General features: G+C 41.8%; 1 protein-coding gene across 1 annotated transcript in view; it reads left to right on the top strand.

Annotated features, from left to right (window-relative positions):
* The window catches only part of appbp2 (amyloid beta precursor protein (cytoplasmic tail) binding protein 2), a 29,327-nt gene extending 10,709 nt beyond the window's left edge, over positions 1 to 18,618 (top strand). Inside the window, exons 4-13 of the mRNA XM_080053483.1 lie at positions 582 to 705; positions 2,897 to 3,065; positions 3,235 to 3,324; positions 3,462 to 3,529; positions 3,619 to 3,724; positions 3,835 to 3,959; positions 9,616 to 9,701; positions 13,620 to 13,810; positions 15,188 to 15,353; positions 16,746 to 18,618. Of these exons, the coding sequence (XP_079909609.1) occupies positions 582 to 705; positions 2,897 to 3,065; positions 3,235 to 3,324; positions 3,462 to 3,529; positions 3,619 to 3,724; positions 3,835 to 3,959; positions 9,616 to 9,701; positions 13,620 to 13,810; positions 15,188 to 15,353; positions 16,746 to 17,008 (1,388 nt within the window). The 3' untranslated portion in view covers positions 17,009 to 18,618. The remainder of the gene's footprint in view (positions 1 to 581; positions 706 to 2,896; positions 3,066 to 3,234; positions 3,325 to 3,461; positions 3,530 to 3,618; positions 3,725 to 3,834; positions 3,960 to 9,615; positions 9,702 to 13,619; positions 13,811 to 15,187; positions 15,354 to 16,745) is intronic.
* The last annotated feature ends 2,286 nt before the right edge of the window (positions 18,619 to 20,904 follow it).

The raw sequence follows: 20,904 nt of genomic DNA, 5'->3' as shown, positions 1-20,904 counted from the left end.
TTTAAATATATCCAACCTAATTTTAAGCTCTGTTTTCAGCGGTCTTAAAGTCTGTTTTCAACTGTTTTCGTGTTGACGGTTGGTCAAAGATCTCACTCCAATGCACTTTTCTGATTGACAAATAGTATCACGTATAGTCGAATCTCTGGTTTGAACAGGCAGATCCGATTCGACTGAGAAAATTCCGAGTCTGGACCACCCTAGATTACTATCATTATAGTTTTACTACATGCTGGCTTTATTCATGCTACATTTTTGGCGATTTTACTCAACTTTATGGAAATGTTATCTGTATGTGGTTTTTGTATGTTAACAAGTCGGTCGGTGGTCAAGGCGGGGGGCTGGGGTTGTCTAGGCGGCAGCTTTAGCCATAGAGCGCTGCGGGAAACACTGCCTTTGTATCAACATGAATCTATGTCAAAAAGGATTTACAAAATATAACATTCTGTTTTATATACGTTTTACATAGCGTCACAACTATGTGGGTTATTCAACAAACCCTGGTTCTTTAATCAGCAGTTAGCACAGATGACTCTTTGCTTTGGAGACAGTTGGAGTCATGATATTTCCTTTGCTTGTAGGCGGCTTCCTGTCTGATGCGGGCTGGTATGGAGATGCAGAGAAAGTCTTTCTTTCGTGCCTGCAGCTGTGCACGCTCCACAGTGAGGTCCTCCACTGCTTCAGGGCTGTGGAATGCTGTGTCAGGTCAGTCTGCAAACCTCTTCTTTATTTATTTGTTTGTTTCAGGACAATGCACATTAATGAACATGTACAGCAGTACACGTAAAAATGCCAGATTGTAGCCCGGGGGCTAATTTCCACCTGTAGTCCATTAGGCAGGTTGATGTTACAATACAAATTACAAAGATATACAATAGAAACATTTGCTATATGCAAATACGGAGAAATAGAAAGAAAGAAAAGTAAAACAGGTTAATTAATTAGTATGATTAGTAGGTTAAACAAATATACAAATATTCACTCACACACTGTATTGTTACGGGCACATTAAGGGTCCTCTCCTTTTCTTTTGCTTCTTTACGTTAAGTTGCAGTGGCGGCAGTCTGAATAGCGGTTGCTAGCTGCTGGGGTATGACAGTATACTTCTATTGACCTGAAACCCTACATTATGTAAGTTTGTTAGACTATTACTAATTATCTTGTAGGGGTGTACACGGTTAGTAAATCATAACCGTTTAGGAAAAATCAATAAACAAACCTGTTTTTTTTTAAGTTTGGAAAATTACTTCATTTATTTCCAGGAGTGGGGGCGATATGTGCTACTGTAGGCTACTAACGCAGATATCACAACACATTGTGTTTGGTTTAGTGCTGTCAGTTTAACGCGTTATTAACGGCGTTAACGCAAACTCATTTTAACAGCAGTTTTTATCGCACGATTAACGCTCGTCATGGCCTAGCAAACGTTGTGTTTTTTTTCTCATGCTGTTGCATCAACTAGTAATGTTAGAACAACTGAAACACCACAAACTATACATATGGCTCGCAATTAAGTTACTGTTAATTCAAACGGAACATGTCCTACAGCGTAACTTCACATTAAAATCATTGAACTGGCAAAACGGCTAAACGTCAAGTCAATTCTGACTTTTATTTTGAAGCAGAAACCAGAACCTAGCACTTCCTAGCTCAGCTGCGCGACCTTCACTAGTCTTCCGTGTTGTGACTCTGGGACTTTGCGGAAAAAGAACAGAAAAGAAAGCTTGTCATTTGCAAAAGTCCTACTTATAACCCTGCACCCCCACCAAAACCTCTATGAATGTTAGTGGCAGCCGGCAGTCATTAATTTTCACTTCAATTTTCGCTACGAAGGGTGACTGAAGCCCCGGCTGCAGCAGCGCCATGGCAACCACCAGCACACAAGCGTATAGTGTGTCCACTCCACACAGTCTGAAATAAGCCGTGGATGAAAGACTCCCAAAACATTTAGGCCTACAACAACCTGTTTAATTTAGCCTTAACCCATTGATGACTATGGCAATCTAGGATGCATGTCCTTAATGCCTGAGGGTTTTCTGAAAAAATAGTACGAATTGTCAAGTCTACCAAAACCTTAATATCTAAGCCTGTGTAGCACATAGAAACATGAAATAAAATACATTTAAAAGTTAAGGTTCACAGGTTTTATTTAAACATGCTCCCTTAGCGCTTACAAACCAACAAATATTTCTAAAAATCGTCAAAATTAGATGAATTAGAAAATTATTAAATATTGTTAATAAATAGATGCAATGTGTTGTGTGATTTTCGTCAGTAGTCTATAGTAGACCTTGATTCTGCGCACCAAACGCCACTAACTGTTCTGTCGCCGACATAGCTGGCGTATTTTTTTTATTATTTTGTTTTATTCTTTTATTTTTTATTTTTTTGATTGACATGATTTTCGGCAAACCACACAACTTTTGGGTGGTCACGTGGTCTTAAAAAATCAACAAAACCCACCTCATGTGTATTTGAACCAATGACAGTGCATTCTATGCTGGGAATGCCATGAAAATTAGATAAAGTAATAATGCTGCGCGACGCAGCATCAGGCAGGAGAGCCAATGTGGCATCGCGCAGCAGCCGTCATCAATGGGTTAATACTAATTTGTTTTATATAGCCTATGTTGTTTTATGGTTTGGTTTTTAAATAGGTAAAAGGAAGTTCCAATTATGTTTGTGTATGCTGTTCTAGGGGTGGGGAGATCTACATTGTGGGCTATTTGCACTGAAGTCTTTCTCACTGTACACTGTCACTCCAACAGAATCGCAAAAAAAATTAAATTACGTCGACCCCCCCCCCATATTAAACGGTTAAACTTGTACACGAACAAATGTTTTAGACATTTTTGTAACCGTTCACACCCCTATAATATCTTATTGTTCTACACAGGCTGCTTCATGTCCGCAACGGCAACTGTAAGTACCACCTTGGGGAGGAGACTTTCAAGCTTGCTCAGTCTTACATGGACAAACTAGCCAAACATGGCCACCAGGCTAACAAGGCAGCGCTGTACGGCGAGCTGTGTGCCTTGCTCTTCGCCAAAAGCCACTACGATGAGGTATGTATCTCATAAAATAATATTACTCTCTTATACATGTAGACAATAGAGGAAAGTGCTTTAAGGTCTAATTATTAAGTGTGTTATACAGCTTTGCAGAGTCGTTGGGAAATACTCCAGACAGACATACATGGATGAAGTTAAGTTAAATTTTTCCTGTCTTTCCCAGGCATACAGGTGGTGTATAGAGGCTATGAAGGAAATTACTCCAGGCCTGCCTGTCAAAGTAGTGGTTGATGTCCTCCGGCAAGCCTCCAAGGTGAACCATGTTCGTTTATATTACAAGATTTCCTTGAATTATTATCGGGGGTACAGTGTTTTTTCCAGAACCGAAATGAAAGTAAAATCTCTGGATCAGTTATAAAGTGTGTTGTTTGTCTTGTCTCCGTGCTGCAGGCGTGCGTGGTGAAGAGAGAGTTCAGGAAAGCTGAGCAGCTAATCAAACATGCAGTGTTTCTAGCAAGGTAAAGCCAGTGTCTTAGAAGGACTCCCACTTAAGCCATATTCCTTTTTGTTATCATGTCTCTCACTCAAATGTTTTTGTGTCTTCCAGAGAACACTTTGGACACAAGCATCCCAAGTACTCCGACACGCTGCTAGATTATGGATTTTACTTATTAAATGTAGACAACATATGCCAATCGGTCGCTATTTACCAGGTAATTCTAACGCTTGGCAACAGCCATGTGTGCATGTTCTCTTTGTCCTTATCCTCACTCTTAACCAGTGTTATGTCATTTTAAAGTCCCTCTCTCTGTACTGATTCCAGACAGCGCTGGACATCCGACAGTCTGTGTTCGGAGGGAAGAACATCCATGTTGCCACAGCCCATGAAGACCTGGCCTATTCCTCATACGTGCACCAGTACAGCTCTGGCAAATTTGACAACGCTCTGTGAGTACAATGAATCTCACAAACTCTGGTCTATTCCCAGTAGGAATGCACATGACTAGTCGGTTAAACGTTTAAATGTCTGCTGCCTCACTAGAGGGCAGTGGAAATACTAGTAGGTTAGTCATTTATTGCCCATCACTTGGACTTGAACCTAAAATGTGTGAGAATGAACGTGTCTGTGTGTAGATGTTGGCTAGTAAAAGAGGGAGAGAGAGAGAGAGAGATAAAAAGGGGAGATTAGCATAAAGCAAAGCAAAAAGCTTTTCTTGACCGCTGCCTTAAAGATGATCTATGATACTTTTTGACTTTTATGACCTATAAACGTTGTTATAATGATTTATAGTCATGTTTAACCATACTAGAGTATCAAATAATTACGTACATGCATTTCGACGTATTCCCTGCTGACCGTCTGGGGTGGCTATGCAGAGCACTAAAAACTATGGCAGCCGGTCGAGCCGAACTTGTTCAAATTTCCAGGTTTTCTCTGTCACGCTCGGGTCGTTTCTGTCATGTTTCCATGTATGGTAATGCTGCCGCTCAGGCAAGCTCCGGCTGCATGCCCCCACCTTCCTGGAAATTTCCTGAAATTTCCCGCTACTGGAAGGAAGGTAACCAATCACAACGGAGTGGGGTTTGCAGCAGGGGGGGAGGGGCGGAGAAGCTCAAAGCAGTGTGTAGAGAGAGACTGCTGTGCTAGCTAGGGTAAGAGGAAGAGTGTACCGAAAATCTACATAGTTTTTTGTGATGTGATTTGTGTCAGGTTGCTCTATAGCAGTTTTTAACAAGAAATGAAGACCAGAAAAGTAGTATAATAGGAGATCTTTAAGGCCCACTGTAATGACTCTCGTTTGACAGCCATTTTCCTTCTTTATTTTTTCTCCCGTCAGCTGTTATAATGCTGCCGGCAGTGGGGACGAACCCAAAACAATACATAGTGGGACGTGTTAAAATAACCATCTGCCCTTCCCAAAAAAACTCTGACTTGGATAACTTGACAGATCGATCGATGTGTGTAAAACCATCCGGTACATGTGTCTGATGACAGGCCATTATATTAATAACTACCAGCACAGAGCACATTACAACAGCATGTACATTACAACGTGGAAATTGTCTAGATGAAAGTTAAGGCTGAAGGGCTCCTAATGCATTTACATTGGGCTTGGTTTTTCTCACTGTTCTTTTAACAGACAAGTCGACTAGTCTAAATGTAAAACTACCGTTTAAACATTGGGGAAATGAGTGGCTACGTGCATCCCTACTTACCAGGCAAGCAGCTCATTACATTAGACATGAGTTCTCTTGTAGATGAAGCACAAGACCAGGGGCCTCATTTATAACGGTGTGCGTATAAACCATCCTAAAACATTGCGTCCGCAGAAAGCCAAAAATGTGCTGCGCAAAAAAAAATTCAGATTTATAAAACTGTGCGGCGCACAGTTGCACGCAATCTTCCCTTTATAAATACCCACCTGCGGTGAATTGTGCGCAGACGATCTCCACCCCGTGTCCTCCCACTTCACCTCCCAGTTTCACCCCACAGTCTACCATACATGGTGAATGCTAAATAGCTCCTGAATAGACCCCTTATTTGTTTATCAACACGGCGGATGCGTGCGCTGCATAGCTGCAGAAAGAAAAATTGTTTGGCTGGTTGCCATGGTTACCCGTTTGGTTATATTGCAGTTGCGGTGTTTCTTTATAGGTCCATGTTGCTAAATAGCGATGTTGTCAGCTTACTAAAAACAGTTTATCAGCAAGTGATAACATTGGTTATGCGGAAACATTAACACTATTGAACAGGAAACGTCTTAATGACCCATACGCGTTGCCGGCAGTTGAGTAGATAAATGATGAGAAGAAATGGCCCCGACGACTTCAGTGGCCGGACTGCTGTTGGAGAGTGACAGTAAAGACCGGCAGACAGATAGACAGAGAGAGGCAGAGATGCCTTTATTTCATAATTTTGCTTTTTGATTTAAAAGTGATCATAACTAGCCGTGATCATCTGTTTTTAGACTGACTCCTGCTTTCGGGGCCGTTGGGCTCACGAGCCGACCAGCTTATCAGACCAGCTGTTTGAGACGGAGATGAAAAGGAAAGTGAAACTTATGGTGGAGCAGTTAAATAGTTAAATTAATAAATATTATAACCAAACACAATAATGTGTTGTGTTATCTGCTTTAGTAGCCTACAGTAGGCTAGCACATGTCGACCCCACTCGGTTTTCGTTTATTGATTTTTCCTAAATGGTATGATTTAGCCTACTTACCGGCTACACGTGCAAACCCCTACTGCCTAGTCAAACCATAGAGTCAAACACAAGGGAAGAGGACGGAGATGTATAACGTCTGGGTCATTGTAAATAAGCCTCCATTGTTTCCATTGCTATAGCCTCGTCTCCGGTCACTGTCCTTATTGTAAACATTTCACAACTCATTTACAGTATCTCACAAAAGTGAGTACACCCCTAACATTTCTTAAAATATTTCATTATATCTTTCCATGCGACAACACTGAATAAATGACACTTTGATTCAATGTCAAGTAGTCAGTGTACAGCTTGTATAACAGTGTAAATTCACTGTCCCCTCAAAATAACTCGACACACAGCCATTAATGTCTAAACTGTTGGCAACAAAAGTGAGTACACCCCTTAGAAAAAATGTCCAAATTGGGCCCAAAGTGTCAATATTTAGTTTTGCCATCATTATTTTCTATCACTGCCTTAACCCTCTTGGGCATGTAGTTCACTAGAGCTTCACAGGTTGCAACTGGAACCCTCTTCTACCCATTCATGACGACATCAAGGAGCTGGTGGATATTAGAGTCCTTGCGCTCCTCCATCTCCCATTTGAGGATGCCCCAAAGATGCTCAATAGGGTTTAAGACTGGAGACATGCTTGGCCAGTCCATAACCTTTACCCTCAGCTTCTTTAGCAAGCCAGTGGTCGTTCGGAGGTGTGTTTGGGGTCGTTATCATGTTGCAGTACTGCCCTGCGGCCCAGTTTATGAAGGGAGGGGATCATGCTCTGCTTCAGTATGTCACAGTACATGTTAGAATTCAATGAACTGTAGATCCCCAGTGCTGGCAGCACTCATGCAGCCCCAGACCATGACACTCCAACCACCATGCTTGACTCTAGGCAAGACACACTTGTCTTTGTACTCCTCACCTGGTTGCCGCTCCACACTCTTAACACCATCTGAACCAAATAAATGTATTTTGGTCTCATCAGACCACAGGACATGGTTGCAGTAATCCATGTCCGTAGTCTATTTGTCTTCAGCAAACTGTTTGTGGGGTTTCTTGTGCATCATCTTTAGAATAGGCTTCCTTCTGGGATGACAGCCATGCAGACCAGTATGATGCAGAGTGCGGCGTATGGTCTGAGCACTGACAGGTTGACCCCCCACCCCTTCAAGCCCTGCAGCAATGCTGGCAGTATTCATACGTCTATTTTCCAAAGCCAACCTCTGTGTACGACGCTGACCACGTGCACTCAACCTTCGTAAACTGGGCCGCAGGGTGGTATTGCAACATGATAACGACCCCAAACACACCTCCAAGACGACCAGTGGCTTGCTAAATAAGCTGAGGGTAAAGGTTATGGCCTGGCCAAGCATGTCTCCAGACCTAAACCCTATTGAGCATCTTTGGGGCATCCTCAAACAGAAGGTGGAGGAGCGCAAGGTCTTTAATATCCACCAGCTCTGTGATGCTGTCATAAATGGGTGGAAGAGGGTTCCAGTTGCAACCTGTGAAGCTCTAGTGAACTACATGCCCAAGAGGGTTAAGGCAGTGCTGGAAAATAATGGTGGCCACACAAAATATTTACACTTTGGGCCCGATTTGTACATTTTTTCTAAGGGGTGTACTCACTTTTGTTGCCAACAGTTTAGACATTAATGGCTGTGTGTCGAGTTATTTTGAGGGGACAGTAAATTGACACTGTTATACAAGCTGTACACTGACTACTTTACATTGTATCAAAGTGTCATTTCTTCAGTGTTGTCCCATGGAAAGATATAAAGAAAAATTTGAAGAAATGAAAGGGGTGTACTCACTTTTGTGAGATACTGTATGTAATTATACAGCGGTGCATTTGGGCATTTACTAGCTTTATCACCATTCAAACAAAAAATAAACGGTTTGTGCATCCAACAGCACAACAAGACATGATTGTGGCTCGTGTCGCTCTTGTCTCTTTCTGCGGCTGACATGCGCAGTAGAGCGGGGAGTGACGCTGTGTGACGTAGACTGATAAGGGGTCTATATGATGACGCACTTAATAAGCACGGAATTTTGACTGACATGAGGAAAAAAGGGAGGCAACCGGCTGCAAAGAAAGCGACTGTGAAGGAAGAAAGCCCGTGACGTGCATGTGCTGCAGCAACTGGCACACACGCACACACCCGCGCGCTTAACACATATCATGATTGGCACAGTCGTTGTAGTCTTTGTAAAGCAGTTTCGCCCAACTTTGTACTGTATGCAATATCACGTATTAGCGTAGGTCTACCTGTAGTACTATATGTAGGCCTATATAAAATATGGTGTGACAAGTGAAATAATGCTTATAGTCTATTCGAGATAATTGTTTATCTCCTGTGAGATCCACACATTTCCAACAACGTCAGATTATAGTTTAATCTTCCAGGGTGAATTGTTATGGGAAAGAGATGCGTGTAATGATTTGCTAAATTCATAACATGATTTTATCTAACGAAATATACAATTTAATTGATATCTGTTGGGCTTAACTTTGTACAAAACTACTTTTTACACACCTCTTAAAATTTGCTCTCCCGCTGGGCACTCACGGAAACACCTCCCGACGTATAGGATATTATTATAGAGTAGCGCTATAAGATTACATTTATAAAATAACCAAAACATGTAGACCTAGGCTACTTGATAAGTAATTCAACCTATACATCACAACTGCATGCCATAGACTAGGCCTACAGTAGCCATATATTCGCAACTATAGGTAAGAATATATTTTATTGACTAAATATATTGGGTGCCAAGCATTTCAGTCATTTGTCTGTGTTTTTCTGATGACTGAGCTTTATTTCGTGGTGTTGCCATTGAGTGTTGCTGATTCCCCGAGTCAGGAAAACCTTGCGGTAGCTCTACGCATGGTCGAAAGTTGGCGTAGGAATACGCACACTTCTCCGCAAAGAATGTTTTTATAAATACCAACGTTTGCCACCGCACATTTTCCCGCACATTTCTTTCCGTCTACGCAAGGTTTTTGTGCGCCGCAAGCTTTATAAATGAGGCCCCTGGACTCAAACTGTGAAGGTCTGTACTGGAATGTATGTTATATGTCTGCATGTCTTTGGGTGTGTGGGCCACGTTGTACATTAAAAAAGCACTTGTTACCTTTTACACAGTATTAGATGATGGTATGGAGCTGATGTAAGATGTGTTTTGTATTTTCTAACAGCATACAAAGGGCATGATTCACAGTTGGGTAATGCTCTGACCTCTCTAACTGTGATCTTAGCTACACAACAACTGTCCTCAAGGGGGGAACACTTGTTCCTTCTTGGAAGTGTTTACCCCATAACCAAAGACAACCTCGTCTACCCAGGTCCGAGTTGCATGAATTGTTTGGGTCAGCTGCTGTGTTTGTTCCCTCAGATTCCACGCAGAACGTGCCATAGACATCATCACTCACATTCTGCCTGAGGACCATCTGCTACTGGCCTCCTCCAAGAGAGTGAAGGGTGAGACAAACTGCCCACTGTGTCAAGAGGGGGAGGTGGATAGGATAGGATGGGAATAGATAGATAGATAGATAGATAGATAGATAGATAGATAGATAGATAGATAGATAGATAGATAGATAGATAGATACAGGTGAAACTCGAAAAATTTGAATATCGTGCAAAAGTTCATTTATTTCAGTAATTCAACCTAAATGGTGAAACTAATATATTATATAGACTCATTACATTCAAAGTGAGATATTTCAAGCCTTTATTTTTTACAGTTGTGATTTTTATGGCTTACAGCTTATGAAAACCCCAAATTCAAAATCTCAGAAAATTAGAATATTACATAAAATCAATAAAAAAAGGATTTTAAATACAGAAATGCCGGCCCTCTAGAAAGTATAATCATGCATATGTACTAAGTACTTGGTTTGGGCCCCTTTTGCACGAATTATTGGATGGATGCTATCAGCCTGTGGCACTGCTGAGGTGTTATGGAAGCCCAGGTTGCTTTGATAGTGGCCTTCAGCTCGTCTGTATTGTTGGGTCTGGTTAGTATCATCTTCCTCTTGACAATAGTCCATAGTTTCTCTATTGGGTTCAGGTCAGGAGAGTTGTCTGGCCAATCAACACAGTAATACCATGGTCAGTCAACCAGTTACTTGTGGTTTTGGCACTGTGGACAGGTGTCAAGTCTTGCTGGAAAAAGTAAATCAGCATCTCCATAAAGCTTGTCAACAGACAGGAGCATCAAGTGCTCTAAAATCTCCTGGTAGACAGCTGTGGTGACTTTGGACTTGATAACACAGTGGACCAACACCATCAGATGAAATGGTGCCTCAAATCATCACTGACTGTTGAAACTTGACAGTGGTCTTCAAGCCCCTTGGATTTTGTGCCCCTCCACTCTTCCTCTAGACTGTGGGACCTTGATTTCCAAATGAAACGCAACATTTAGTTTGGATCAGTGATGATTTGAGGTATCATGTCATCTGCTGCTGTTAGTCCACTGTGTTATCAAATCCAAAGTCACCACAGCCATCTACCAGAAGATTGACAAGCCTGTTGACAAGCTTTATGGAGATGACAATTTCCATTTCCAGCTATACTTGGCACCTGCCCACAGTACCATAAACAACTGGTAACTGGTTGACTGACCATGGTATTACTAGTCTGTGCATGAATGGCCAGACAACTCTCCTGACCTGAACTCCATAGAGAAACTATGGACTATTGTCAAGAGGAAGATGATACACACCAGACCCAACAATACAGATGAGCTGAAGGCCACTATCAAAGCAACATGGGCTTCCATAATACCTCAGCATTGCCACAGACTGATAGCATCCATGCCACGCCGCATTTAGGCAAGAATTCATGCAAAAGGGGCCCAAACCAAGTACTTAGTACATATGCATGATTATACTTTCTAGAGGGCCGGCATTTCTGTATTTAAAATCCTTTTTTTATTGATTTTATGTAATATTCAAATTTTCTGAGATTTTGAATTTGGGGTTTTTATAAACAGTAAGCCATAATAATCACAATTATAACAAATAAAGGCTTCACATATCTCACTTTGCATGTAATGAGTCTGTATAAGATATTATTTTCACCTTTAAAGTTGAATTACTGAAATAAATTAACTTTTGCACGATATTCTAATTTTTCGAGTTTCACCTGTAGATAGATAGATAGATAGATAGATAGATAGATAGATAGATAGATAGATAGATAGATAGATAGATAGATAGATAGATAGATAGATAGATAGATAGATACAGTGGAGGAAATAAGTATCTGATCCCTCACCGATTTTGTAAATTTGCCCACTTACAAAAAAATGAGCGGTCTATAATTTTAAAGCTAGGTTTATTTTAACAGTGATAGACAGAATATCAAAAAGAAAATCCAGAAAATCACATAAAAAAAAAAGTTATAAATTATTTTGCATTTCATTGAGTGAAAAAAGTATTTGATCCCCTACCAACAATAAAGAATTCTGGCTCCCACAGATTAGTCCTTGTGCTTTAAAAAAGTATTCCTAATCTCAATTTGTTACCTGTATAAAAGACACCTGTCAGTGTCCACATGCTCAATAAATCAAACTCCAACATCTCCATCATGGGCAAGACCAAAGAGCTCTAAGGACATCAGGGACAAGATTGTAGACCTGCACAATGCCGGAATACACTACAAGACCATTGGCGAGAAGCTGGGTGAGAAGACAACTGTTGGTGCGATTTTTCGGAAATGAATTAAACACAAAATAACCAAAAATCTCCCTCGGTCTGGGGCTCCATGCAAGATCTCACCTTGTGGGGTATCAATGATCATGAGAAAGGTGAGGGATCAGCCCAGATCTACACGGGAGGAGCTTGTTTATGATCCCAAGACAGCTGGGACCACAGTCACCAAGAAAACCATTGGTAACACACTATGCCGTAATGGATTGAAATCCTGTAGTGCCCGTAAGGTCCCCCTGCTCAAGAAGGGACTTGTACAGAACCATCTGAAGTTTGCCAATGAACACCTGAACGACTCAGAGAATGCTTGGGAGAAAGTGATGTGGTCAGATTAGAACAAAATCAAGTTCTTTGGTATCATAGTGCCTCGCCATGCTTGGAGGAAGAGGAATTCTGACTATTACCCCAACAACACCATCCCCACAGTCAAGCATGGAGGTTGATGCATTATGCTTTGGGGGTGTTTCTCTTCTAAGGGGACAGGTGGACTTCACTGCATCGAGGGAACTATGGATGTAACATTAAATACTGGGTGACAACCTCTTTCTCTCAGCCAAGTCTGTAAAAATGGGTTGTGGATGGGTCTTCCAGCATGCCAATGACACTAAAAATACAGCAAAGGAAACAAAGGAGTGGCTCAAGAAGAAGCACATTAAGGTCATGGAGTGGCCTAGCCAGTCTCTGGACCTTAATCCAATAGATATGTGGAGGGAACTGAAGCTCAAGCGACAGCCTCGAAACCTTAAAGATTAGGAGAGGATCTGCAAAGAGGAGTGGTCCAAATACCCTCCTGAGATGTGTGCAAACCGGGTCATCAACTACAAGACACGTCTGACCTCTGTACTTGCCAACAAGGGTTTCTCCACCTTCTGTCTATCACTGTTAAAATAAACGTAGCATTAAAATTATAGACCGTTCATTTCATTGTAAGTGGGCAAACTTACAAAATAAGTCAGGGATCAAATACTTATTTCCTCCACTGTAGATAGATAGATAGATAGATAGATAGATAGATAGATAGATAGATAGATAGATAGATAGATAGATAGATAGATAGATAGATAGATAGATACTTTTGTATTGTTCAAAGGTCAACTCAAGGTTAATCATTATTTTTCAGGATGTCCGTCTGTCTGGGCCATTCTTGTGAGGGGAATCTCTCAAGAACGCTTTAAGGGGTTTTCTTTAAAGTTTGAACAGATGTCCAATCTGACTGACTGATTTAGATTGTGTAGGTCAAAGGTCACTGCAACCCTATTTAATGGTTCAGAAGGAGCCTGTGAAGTTATGCTCATACAGTGCTGCTTGAAAGTATGTGAACCCCTTGAGCTGTTTGGAATTGTATTGAGTTTAACCACTATTATTACTTTTTATCAATACCAATATTTTTTAAATGAAATAACAGATGTCAATTGATTTACATCTGTTGTCAATTGATTTCTGGAAAAGAAAAATTAGGAATTCATAAACACACACCTGTTATTTGATTTACGAAATGCTGGTATTGATAAAAATGAATTAATAATGGTTAAACTAAATCAGATTCCAAAATGCTCAAGGAGTTCACATACTTTCAAGCAGCACTGTATGTCAGGGAATGATTGAAACTTGAAGCCCTTTGTGAATTGTCATATTTCACCTGGCAGAGGTCCAGTATTTTAATGTCTTTCATCATTCCCCTCAGCTCTGATCCTGGAGGAGATCGCCATCGACTGCCACAACAAGGAGACCGAGGAGCGCCTGCTCCAGGAGGCTCACGACCTGCACCTCTCCTCACTGCAGCTGGCCAAGAAGGCTTTCGGAGAGTTCAATGTCCAGACAGCCAAACACTACGGCAACCTAGGACGCCTCTACCAGTCTATGAGGAAGTTCAAGGTGATTGGAGTGTCTGGCGCGACGTTGCAATTTTTCATGCAAGTGATATGGGCCAATACAGGGTTCCTACGTAGTATGGAAAAGTATGGAATATCATTTTTAGTAATTTCCAGGTCTGGATAAGTATCTTTAAAGGGCACCAGAATACAGGAAAATAAATAACAGCGCAGGCCTACATCAGGTGGTACAACCCAAACATTACATCTTGTGATTTTAAGACATCTCTTGCAGCATCTGGGACACATGTGCATGGTTCCACAATAAGAAGAAAACTCAGTCAACATGGCTTTCATGGGAGGGTTGCTGAAGAAGTCTCTGTTCTTAACATAGAACAAAACTGCCTGTCACAATTTTGCCAGAGAGCACCTGGAGATACCTGAAGTCTTCTTGAAGTCTATTCTGTGGACAGATTAGTCCAAATTGAACTGCTGGTCATAACCATCGAGTGCGATGTTGACTGAGTTTTCTTCTTATTGTGGACCCATGCAAATGTGTCCCAGATGCTGCTAGAGAGGTCTGCAAATCTCCAGATGTAATGTTTGGGTTGGCTTTTACCTGAATTATCACCTCTTTTGCGGCTCTTGTGGATATTTTTGAAGGTAGTCCACTTCTAGGCAGATGTTCAGTCACTCTTAAAGCTCTCCATTTGTAGATGATTTGCCTCAGGGTGGACCAATGGAGCTCAAACTTTTTTTAGATGAATTTATAGATTGTGCTCTCACAACTCTCTTCCTGAGGTCCATTGAGATTTTCTTTCCCTTCTAGCATGTCTGACCTGTATGGGTTCACTTTGGTGAGCCTAAACTGACCTGGTTTGACCTCCGTTTTATCTAGTGCCGCACAATTTCTTCCCTAAAGATCTCTCATTACATTGGTCCATTTCATCAATCAATTTGGCCCACCTGATTGTGTTTACCTGCTCGATTTAAGCAATGCAGCTCAGGGTTCATTAAGTTTTGCACATACTAAAGTTGGCAAATTATTAGTTTTATTTTAGTCTTTTGACTACACAATTGATTTACTCAAAAAAAAGTATGCTGAATTGATAAAAACCCACCTGTTATTTAATATAAAAAATGCTGGTATTAATACAATGAATTAATAATGGTTAGACTCAATAAAACAAACAAATGTGCAAGAGGTTCACACTTTCAAGCAGCACTGAATATATATTTTATATGGACTGTATTGTAAGAACTAGAGCCTTCAGATAGTTTAGTTTAGTTGAGGTTTTTTAATTTGGAAAAAAATAAAATAAAAGAGAATAAGTATGATGTTTTTTTTAAACATGGGAATACATTTTTTGCACTAGAAGAGAGGGCAGTCAAGTTTCTTTATGTGATATATATCTCTCTCTTTGTTTGCGTTTGTAACCAGGAGGCAGAGGAGATGCACATCAAAGCCATCCAGATTAAGGAGCAGCTGCTGGGCCACGAGGACTATGAGGTGGCCCTGTCTGTGGGCCACCTGGCCTCCCTCTACAACTATGACATGAACCAATACGATGATGCAGAGAGGCTCTACCTGCGCTCCATCGCTATCGGTCAGACACAGGGACGGGATTCTGGGGGTCACGCTTTATCTTTGTCTGCTTTTTAACAAGTAAAATATATATATTGTAAATGTAGTATATTTTTCCCTCTGTTGAAATGGTTACTAGATTTTTTACTGAGTTGCTAGTAATGTTTTAATGGAATCCTATGAACCACACCTGCTCCAGAGCAGGTAAACTATTCCTCATTGGTGATTTGCGCTGGCTGAAAGTAAAGCCTAGTTTCCGTTTAAACAGAAGAGGGACATCCCTGCTTACTTCAGCAAACCAATACAGAGCCACATTCTGCACGTCTTAATACAGCTTGGCTTCGTAGGAACAGAGTGGGTACTAGACTGGCCTGTCTACAGTCCATACCGGTCCCCCATTGAAAAAAGTGAGGTGCATTATGAAGCACAAAATATCACAATGGAGAAGTTGTATTTCAAGCAAGAATGCTTTCAAAATGTCAACAATTAAAGTCCTCAGTTCCTAAACGCTTCCTCAGTGTTGTTAAAAGAAAGGCTGATGTAACACAGTGGTTAACATCCCCCGTCCCAACTTTTATTTTTTTTTAAGATATTTTTTGGGCATTTTTATGCTTTATTGATAGTGCAGAGAGACAGAGGTGAAATGGGGCAGAGAGGGGAGTGACATGCAGAGAACGACCGCGGGCGGGAATCGAACCCGGGTCTGCTGCTGGGCCCGGCCCGGGAGGGGGACGCCTTACCAACTGAGCTAAAGCCGCCCCCCGTCCCAACTTTTTTGAAACCTGTTGCAGGCAAAACAAATCAAATGTGTGTAAGAATATCATAAAGTTTAAAAGTTGTTTACTATTGAATACATGTCCAAAAGGATTTGCAAATGATCACATTATGTTTTATTAACATTTAAATAGTCTTCCAACATTTTGGGAATTGGGGTTGTAAATCAAAGTTTACTTTTCTTCACCATCATCATATCATATCACCATTATTAATCTGACACAGTCACATATAATGCATTACCTCATGGCCATGCATCCTGCAGTTTCTCTTTCCCTCACATCCTAAACAAATGCACGTGCCGCCGGCAAGCGCTGGCAGAGATCTTTAGGACAGCAAGCGCTGGTGTTGTAATAACACTACCGTGTTAGTCCAAAGGACAGCAAGCGCTGGTGTTGTAATAACACTACCGTGTTAGTCCAAAGGACAGCAAGCGCTGGTGTTGTAATAACACTACCGTGTTAGTCCAAAGGACAGCAAGCGCTGGTGTTGTAATAACACTACCGTGTTAGTCCAAAGGGGGCGCTACAATCAACAAAAACTAAAAGCTCCTCGTAGCTACTTTAAAGTTTCCTTCTGATGGTCAAACCAGTTGAATGATTCCAAACGATGCTATAATGTGCTGTTCTCTGTGTTCCAGGTAAGAAGCTGTTTGGAGAGGGCTACAGCGGGCTGGAGTACGACTACCGGGGCCTCATCAAACTCTATAACTCAGTGGGAAACTACGAGAAGGTCTTTGAATACCACAACGTACTGTCCAACTGGAACCGGCTGAGGGACCGGCAGTTTGCTGTGGCTGACGCCCTGGAGGACGTCAACACTACGCCGCAGCAGACCCAGGAGGTGGTACAAGCCTTCCTATTGGCTCAGAGCATGGGCCCCACACGCCCCTGTCTGGGCTGATGTTATGAGGGGAAAACAAAGACACATGGGCTGTAGCCCAGTGAGGACACATGATACGCCCCAAATGTGACGCTTCGGTTGCACACGGTCAATTAGTAATAAACAGTCAATCCAAGCATCACAGGCGAGTCCGTTGGCTTTAAGGTCACTGCAGCACACACACACACACACACACACACACACACACACACACAGTAAAGAAGACACCGAAATCAAACCTCATCAACACCAACAAAAACCACCCAGATGCAGCTCCACCCCACACAGCAGACTGTTGCATTTCTCCAAGAAGAACAGGACACACGACTGAAAAAGCCCCAACCTCAAACATCCTGTAAGGATGACCCAGGACCTCCCCTCTTCTCGTCTCGTTAGCCTTTCTCTTTGCTTTGGAATCGGAGGACATTTTTTTTTTGCTTTTGTATTTGAACCAGTGAAGCTCTGAATGCCATGAGACTCATCCGCAGATCCAAACCATGTTCTGCAGGGCTTTGTACACAACATTATCTGGACCCCGTACACACATCTGACATAAGCCTTTCAGCCAACATTGTCACTCGGAGGAGCAGAGGTGGAAAATGTCACATATTTTTCACATGTACAGTAATATAAAATAGCAGAGTGTACACTTTAATATCAGTTGAAGGCTTTTTGTTTTTTTTGTTTTTTTAAGAAATGTCCTGTTCTGAACTGCTTGGTGGAGACAGATTACAAAAAGTGGAATGTTTTGAACCAGTGGGTAAATTGTTACACACACAATAGGCTTTGAAGATCTTGTTTTCAATGTATTTTGTCTCTTTCCAGCATAATCATGACTTAGAATAATTAAAATGCCAATCATTTATATGCAAGAGTATGTTTATGTAGCCCCAATGTTTATGCTTTTCTTACTGAGCAAACCATGACTTATAAAGAAACAGCTCCACAATGTATCTTTTAACACAGGGACATAGATAGGAGTGAGAGGAGGCAGATGCTACATGTACTGAGGCCTAGAAGCCTCATTTTAACCTGTAATCTCCAGGTGTGGCTTCACGTACGTACGTGTGTGTGTGTGTGTGTCAGTATACACAGATAGAACTCTGGGTGCCCACGTGCTCCACTGGTGATTACTAGCCTTATACCAGCTTGCAGTTATCCGTCTGTAGACGGAACCATACTTCTAAGTGCTAAATAAACTATTCTACCCTCCAGGGCACTACAATGGGGACCAATATTGTATATTTGTGTGTGTGAGTTGGCAGCCGTTTACCTGTGCGTCTGGCCTTTTCCTCTCCACTCCTTCCAGTCAGTTGTCTCATGAAAGCAAAAATGCAGATTCTTTTCTTTTAGTTTTATTTCATGGACCATGTTTTCCATCAGCATCCTGGCTGTTTTCTGTCCAGAATCCCATCACTTGTTTCACTGCAGAGCCAGAATCTCATTGTCAATGGTGCTGGTCTTTTTATAGTTTTTTTTTAACAATTTAGCAAACATTGTCTAATGCCAAATCTTTCCTAGCATTCTGGTAGCCTGGCACCGACCGCCTACCTACATCCGCTCAATTTTCATTTCCCTTCAGTAGTCAGCCTGGGTGTGCAGTATATTCTTAGGTTTTCTCCGGACAGATTCTGCCGGTCCAATCAGCGAACAGAGGGAGTGGCTTAGAAGCCGGCGCATGACATACGCCACGACCAAATGTTATGCGATTGGATGGCTGATCCAGAGCACTGGGCACATCCAATAGTTTTAAACTTCAACAGACACCCGCCTTCAAGTGAGTTAACGTTTGTCAATTGAGCGATTCCAGACCTTCTGTACAAATGAAATGAAGTACGATGGTCTCAGACCTGGTAGGACCAGGCTATCATTCTGGTGCATCAGTCAGTGCGTTTACATGCAGACTCATAATCGGGTAACTAAACGAATAAGACTTCAACAGGACTTTTAAACTGCATGTAAACACCTGTATCCAATCTATTTCACACACAAATCGGCACAATAACGGACAAGAGAAGTCGGATAAGAACACCTAGATAACTCGTTCATTGTCGGCATTCTCTCTGCATGTATACAGGGATCGGATATCGCATATCGGACTTCTCGTTCTGTGCTTGTGTGCCTGCGCGTGTATAGGCTACACCATGGGTTATTGCCGGAAGGGAACCGGACGTGGCTCTAAAACCACTTGTTGAAAGCATGGTTGAAAGGGCTACAGCGCCACCTAGCATAGTGAAGACAGCCATGCATCGGACATTTATCCGATTTCTGAAAGGCCATGTATACTCAGACAAGTGACACGGTCCGTTCGAGTGTCTAGTTCGATATATGTCTTAATCCAATCTAGTTGTGCCATGGAAACGCACCGATTGACCCTTTTTAAAGGATCAGGGGCCTCATTTATCAAACTTTGCGTAGGATTTGCGTTAGAAGGTTGCTTTCGTAGGATTTAGGGCAGTGCGTGCGAAAGATATTTTCCGATTTATGAAGCAGTGCGCACTCACGTCCTACGCCTATTTCCCTTTATAAATCACAATCAACTCTAAATGTGGCGCAGCCTTTGCGGGCTTCACGTACCGCCCATATTTACCCATACATAGTCATCGACACGCCCGAATGAATATCATTTACTGAGTGCATGAAGGCGGTAGTGGCAATCGCCGACTGAAAGGGAAATGGAAAAATAAACTCCACACGGTGTGGATCACTGCGGTCACCCCGAAGTAGCCGTTGGAGAAGTGGCGAACAGGGAAAATATAGTTTGGTGGCAGTGTGAGCGTAAAGGCGATAGAGTGCAGCCTGTGGCGATCTCTGTGAACGCTGTGGCCGAAATAAAAAGAAGTGATCCGACATAAAAGTGGACGCAAACAAGTGCATATCCTCACTCACACAACAGTGTTTGTGCCACGAGCGGGGGGCACTGAGACCCCCCATGAGATACAGATTCGGAGAATTCATCCAGGGGCAGTGACGGGCGGCGGAGGGTTAATAATAAACTTCACAGTCCCTTTCAAAACACAATTGCGACGTGCTTAAACACAAAGAAAAACACATAAATAAAACGGACTAAAAGCCGTGAAAAAAATCACAGTAGCCTATGTGATGTACAGTAGGCTTATCATTAGTGTATGAAAAGGTGCACTCCTGTCTGCCTGACTGAGGCATCGAGAACAGCGTCAGTGTAAAAGTAATAGGCTGTATTCCACCTCAATATTATCAGAATTAATTCCACAACATGCAGATCGGTTATTCTTTAATAACTGCAGAGTTTATTCGAACGTTGCTATTTTGTTTTTATTTGCACTCATATGTCTCCGTTTGTAGGCTATTTAAGATCCTAATTCGTTTTGTTTTTTTTGTATCACTCCATGGAAAAATCGGTCGAGGCATATTAATTGTAAGAATGGCTTTATCCGTTTTGCAAAGGAACTCCCGATGTATGACATGCATGCATGGCTTAATACGATTAATTTTACACAGACACATTCGTTCTCGTACTTCATTCATCTGCCGACTGGAGTCGCCAGTTCTCCTTTCTCCACTTTTTGTCCGTACGCATGGGTTATATTGTGCGTGGAACACCGCACTTCTTCCCGTCAAGTATACTTTTGATAAATCGCAAATGTTGCTTAGTGAGCCACGTACGCACTCTATTGTGCGTACGCACCGTTGATAAATGAGGCCCCTGATCACTCAAATGACATACTTGTGACTAGAGCCAAACCAACAGTGGATTTAAAAGGCTGATACAAAAAATGGACTTCTGGGAGTTCACAAATATACACTGTGTGCAAAAATTTTAGGCAAGTTGTATTTTTGAGGATTAATTTTAATATTGAACAACTACAGTGCTCTCGGTCAATCCAAAATGTTAAAGAACCTAAACCTGAATGTTTACGAATGTAAAAGTGAGGTTT

Source organism: Ammodytes marinus (genome assembly GCF_949987685.1).
Source record: "Ammodytes marinus genome assembly, chromosome: 3".
In the NCBI taxonomy this organism is placed as follows: domain Eukaryota; kingdom Metazoa; phylum Chordata; class Actinopteri; order Uranoscopiformes; family Ammodytidae; genus Ammodytes; species Ammodytes marinus.
Note: the sequence above shows the minus strand (reverse complement) of the source record. Positions and strands in the feature narration are given on the sequence as shown.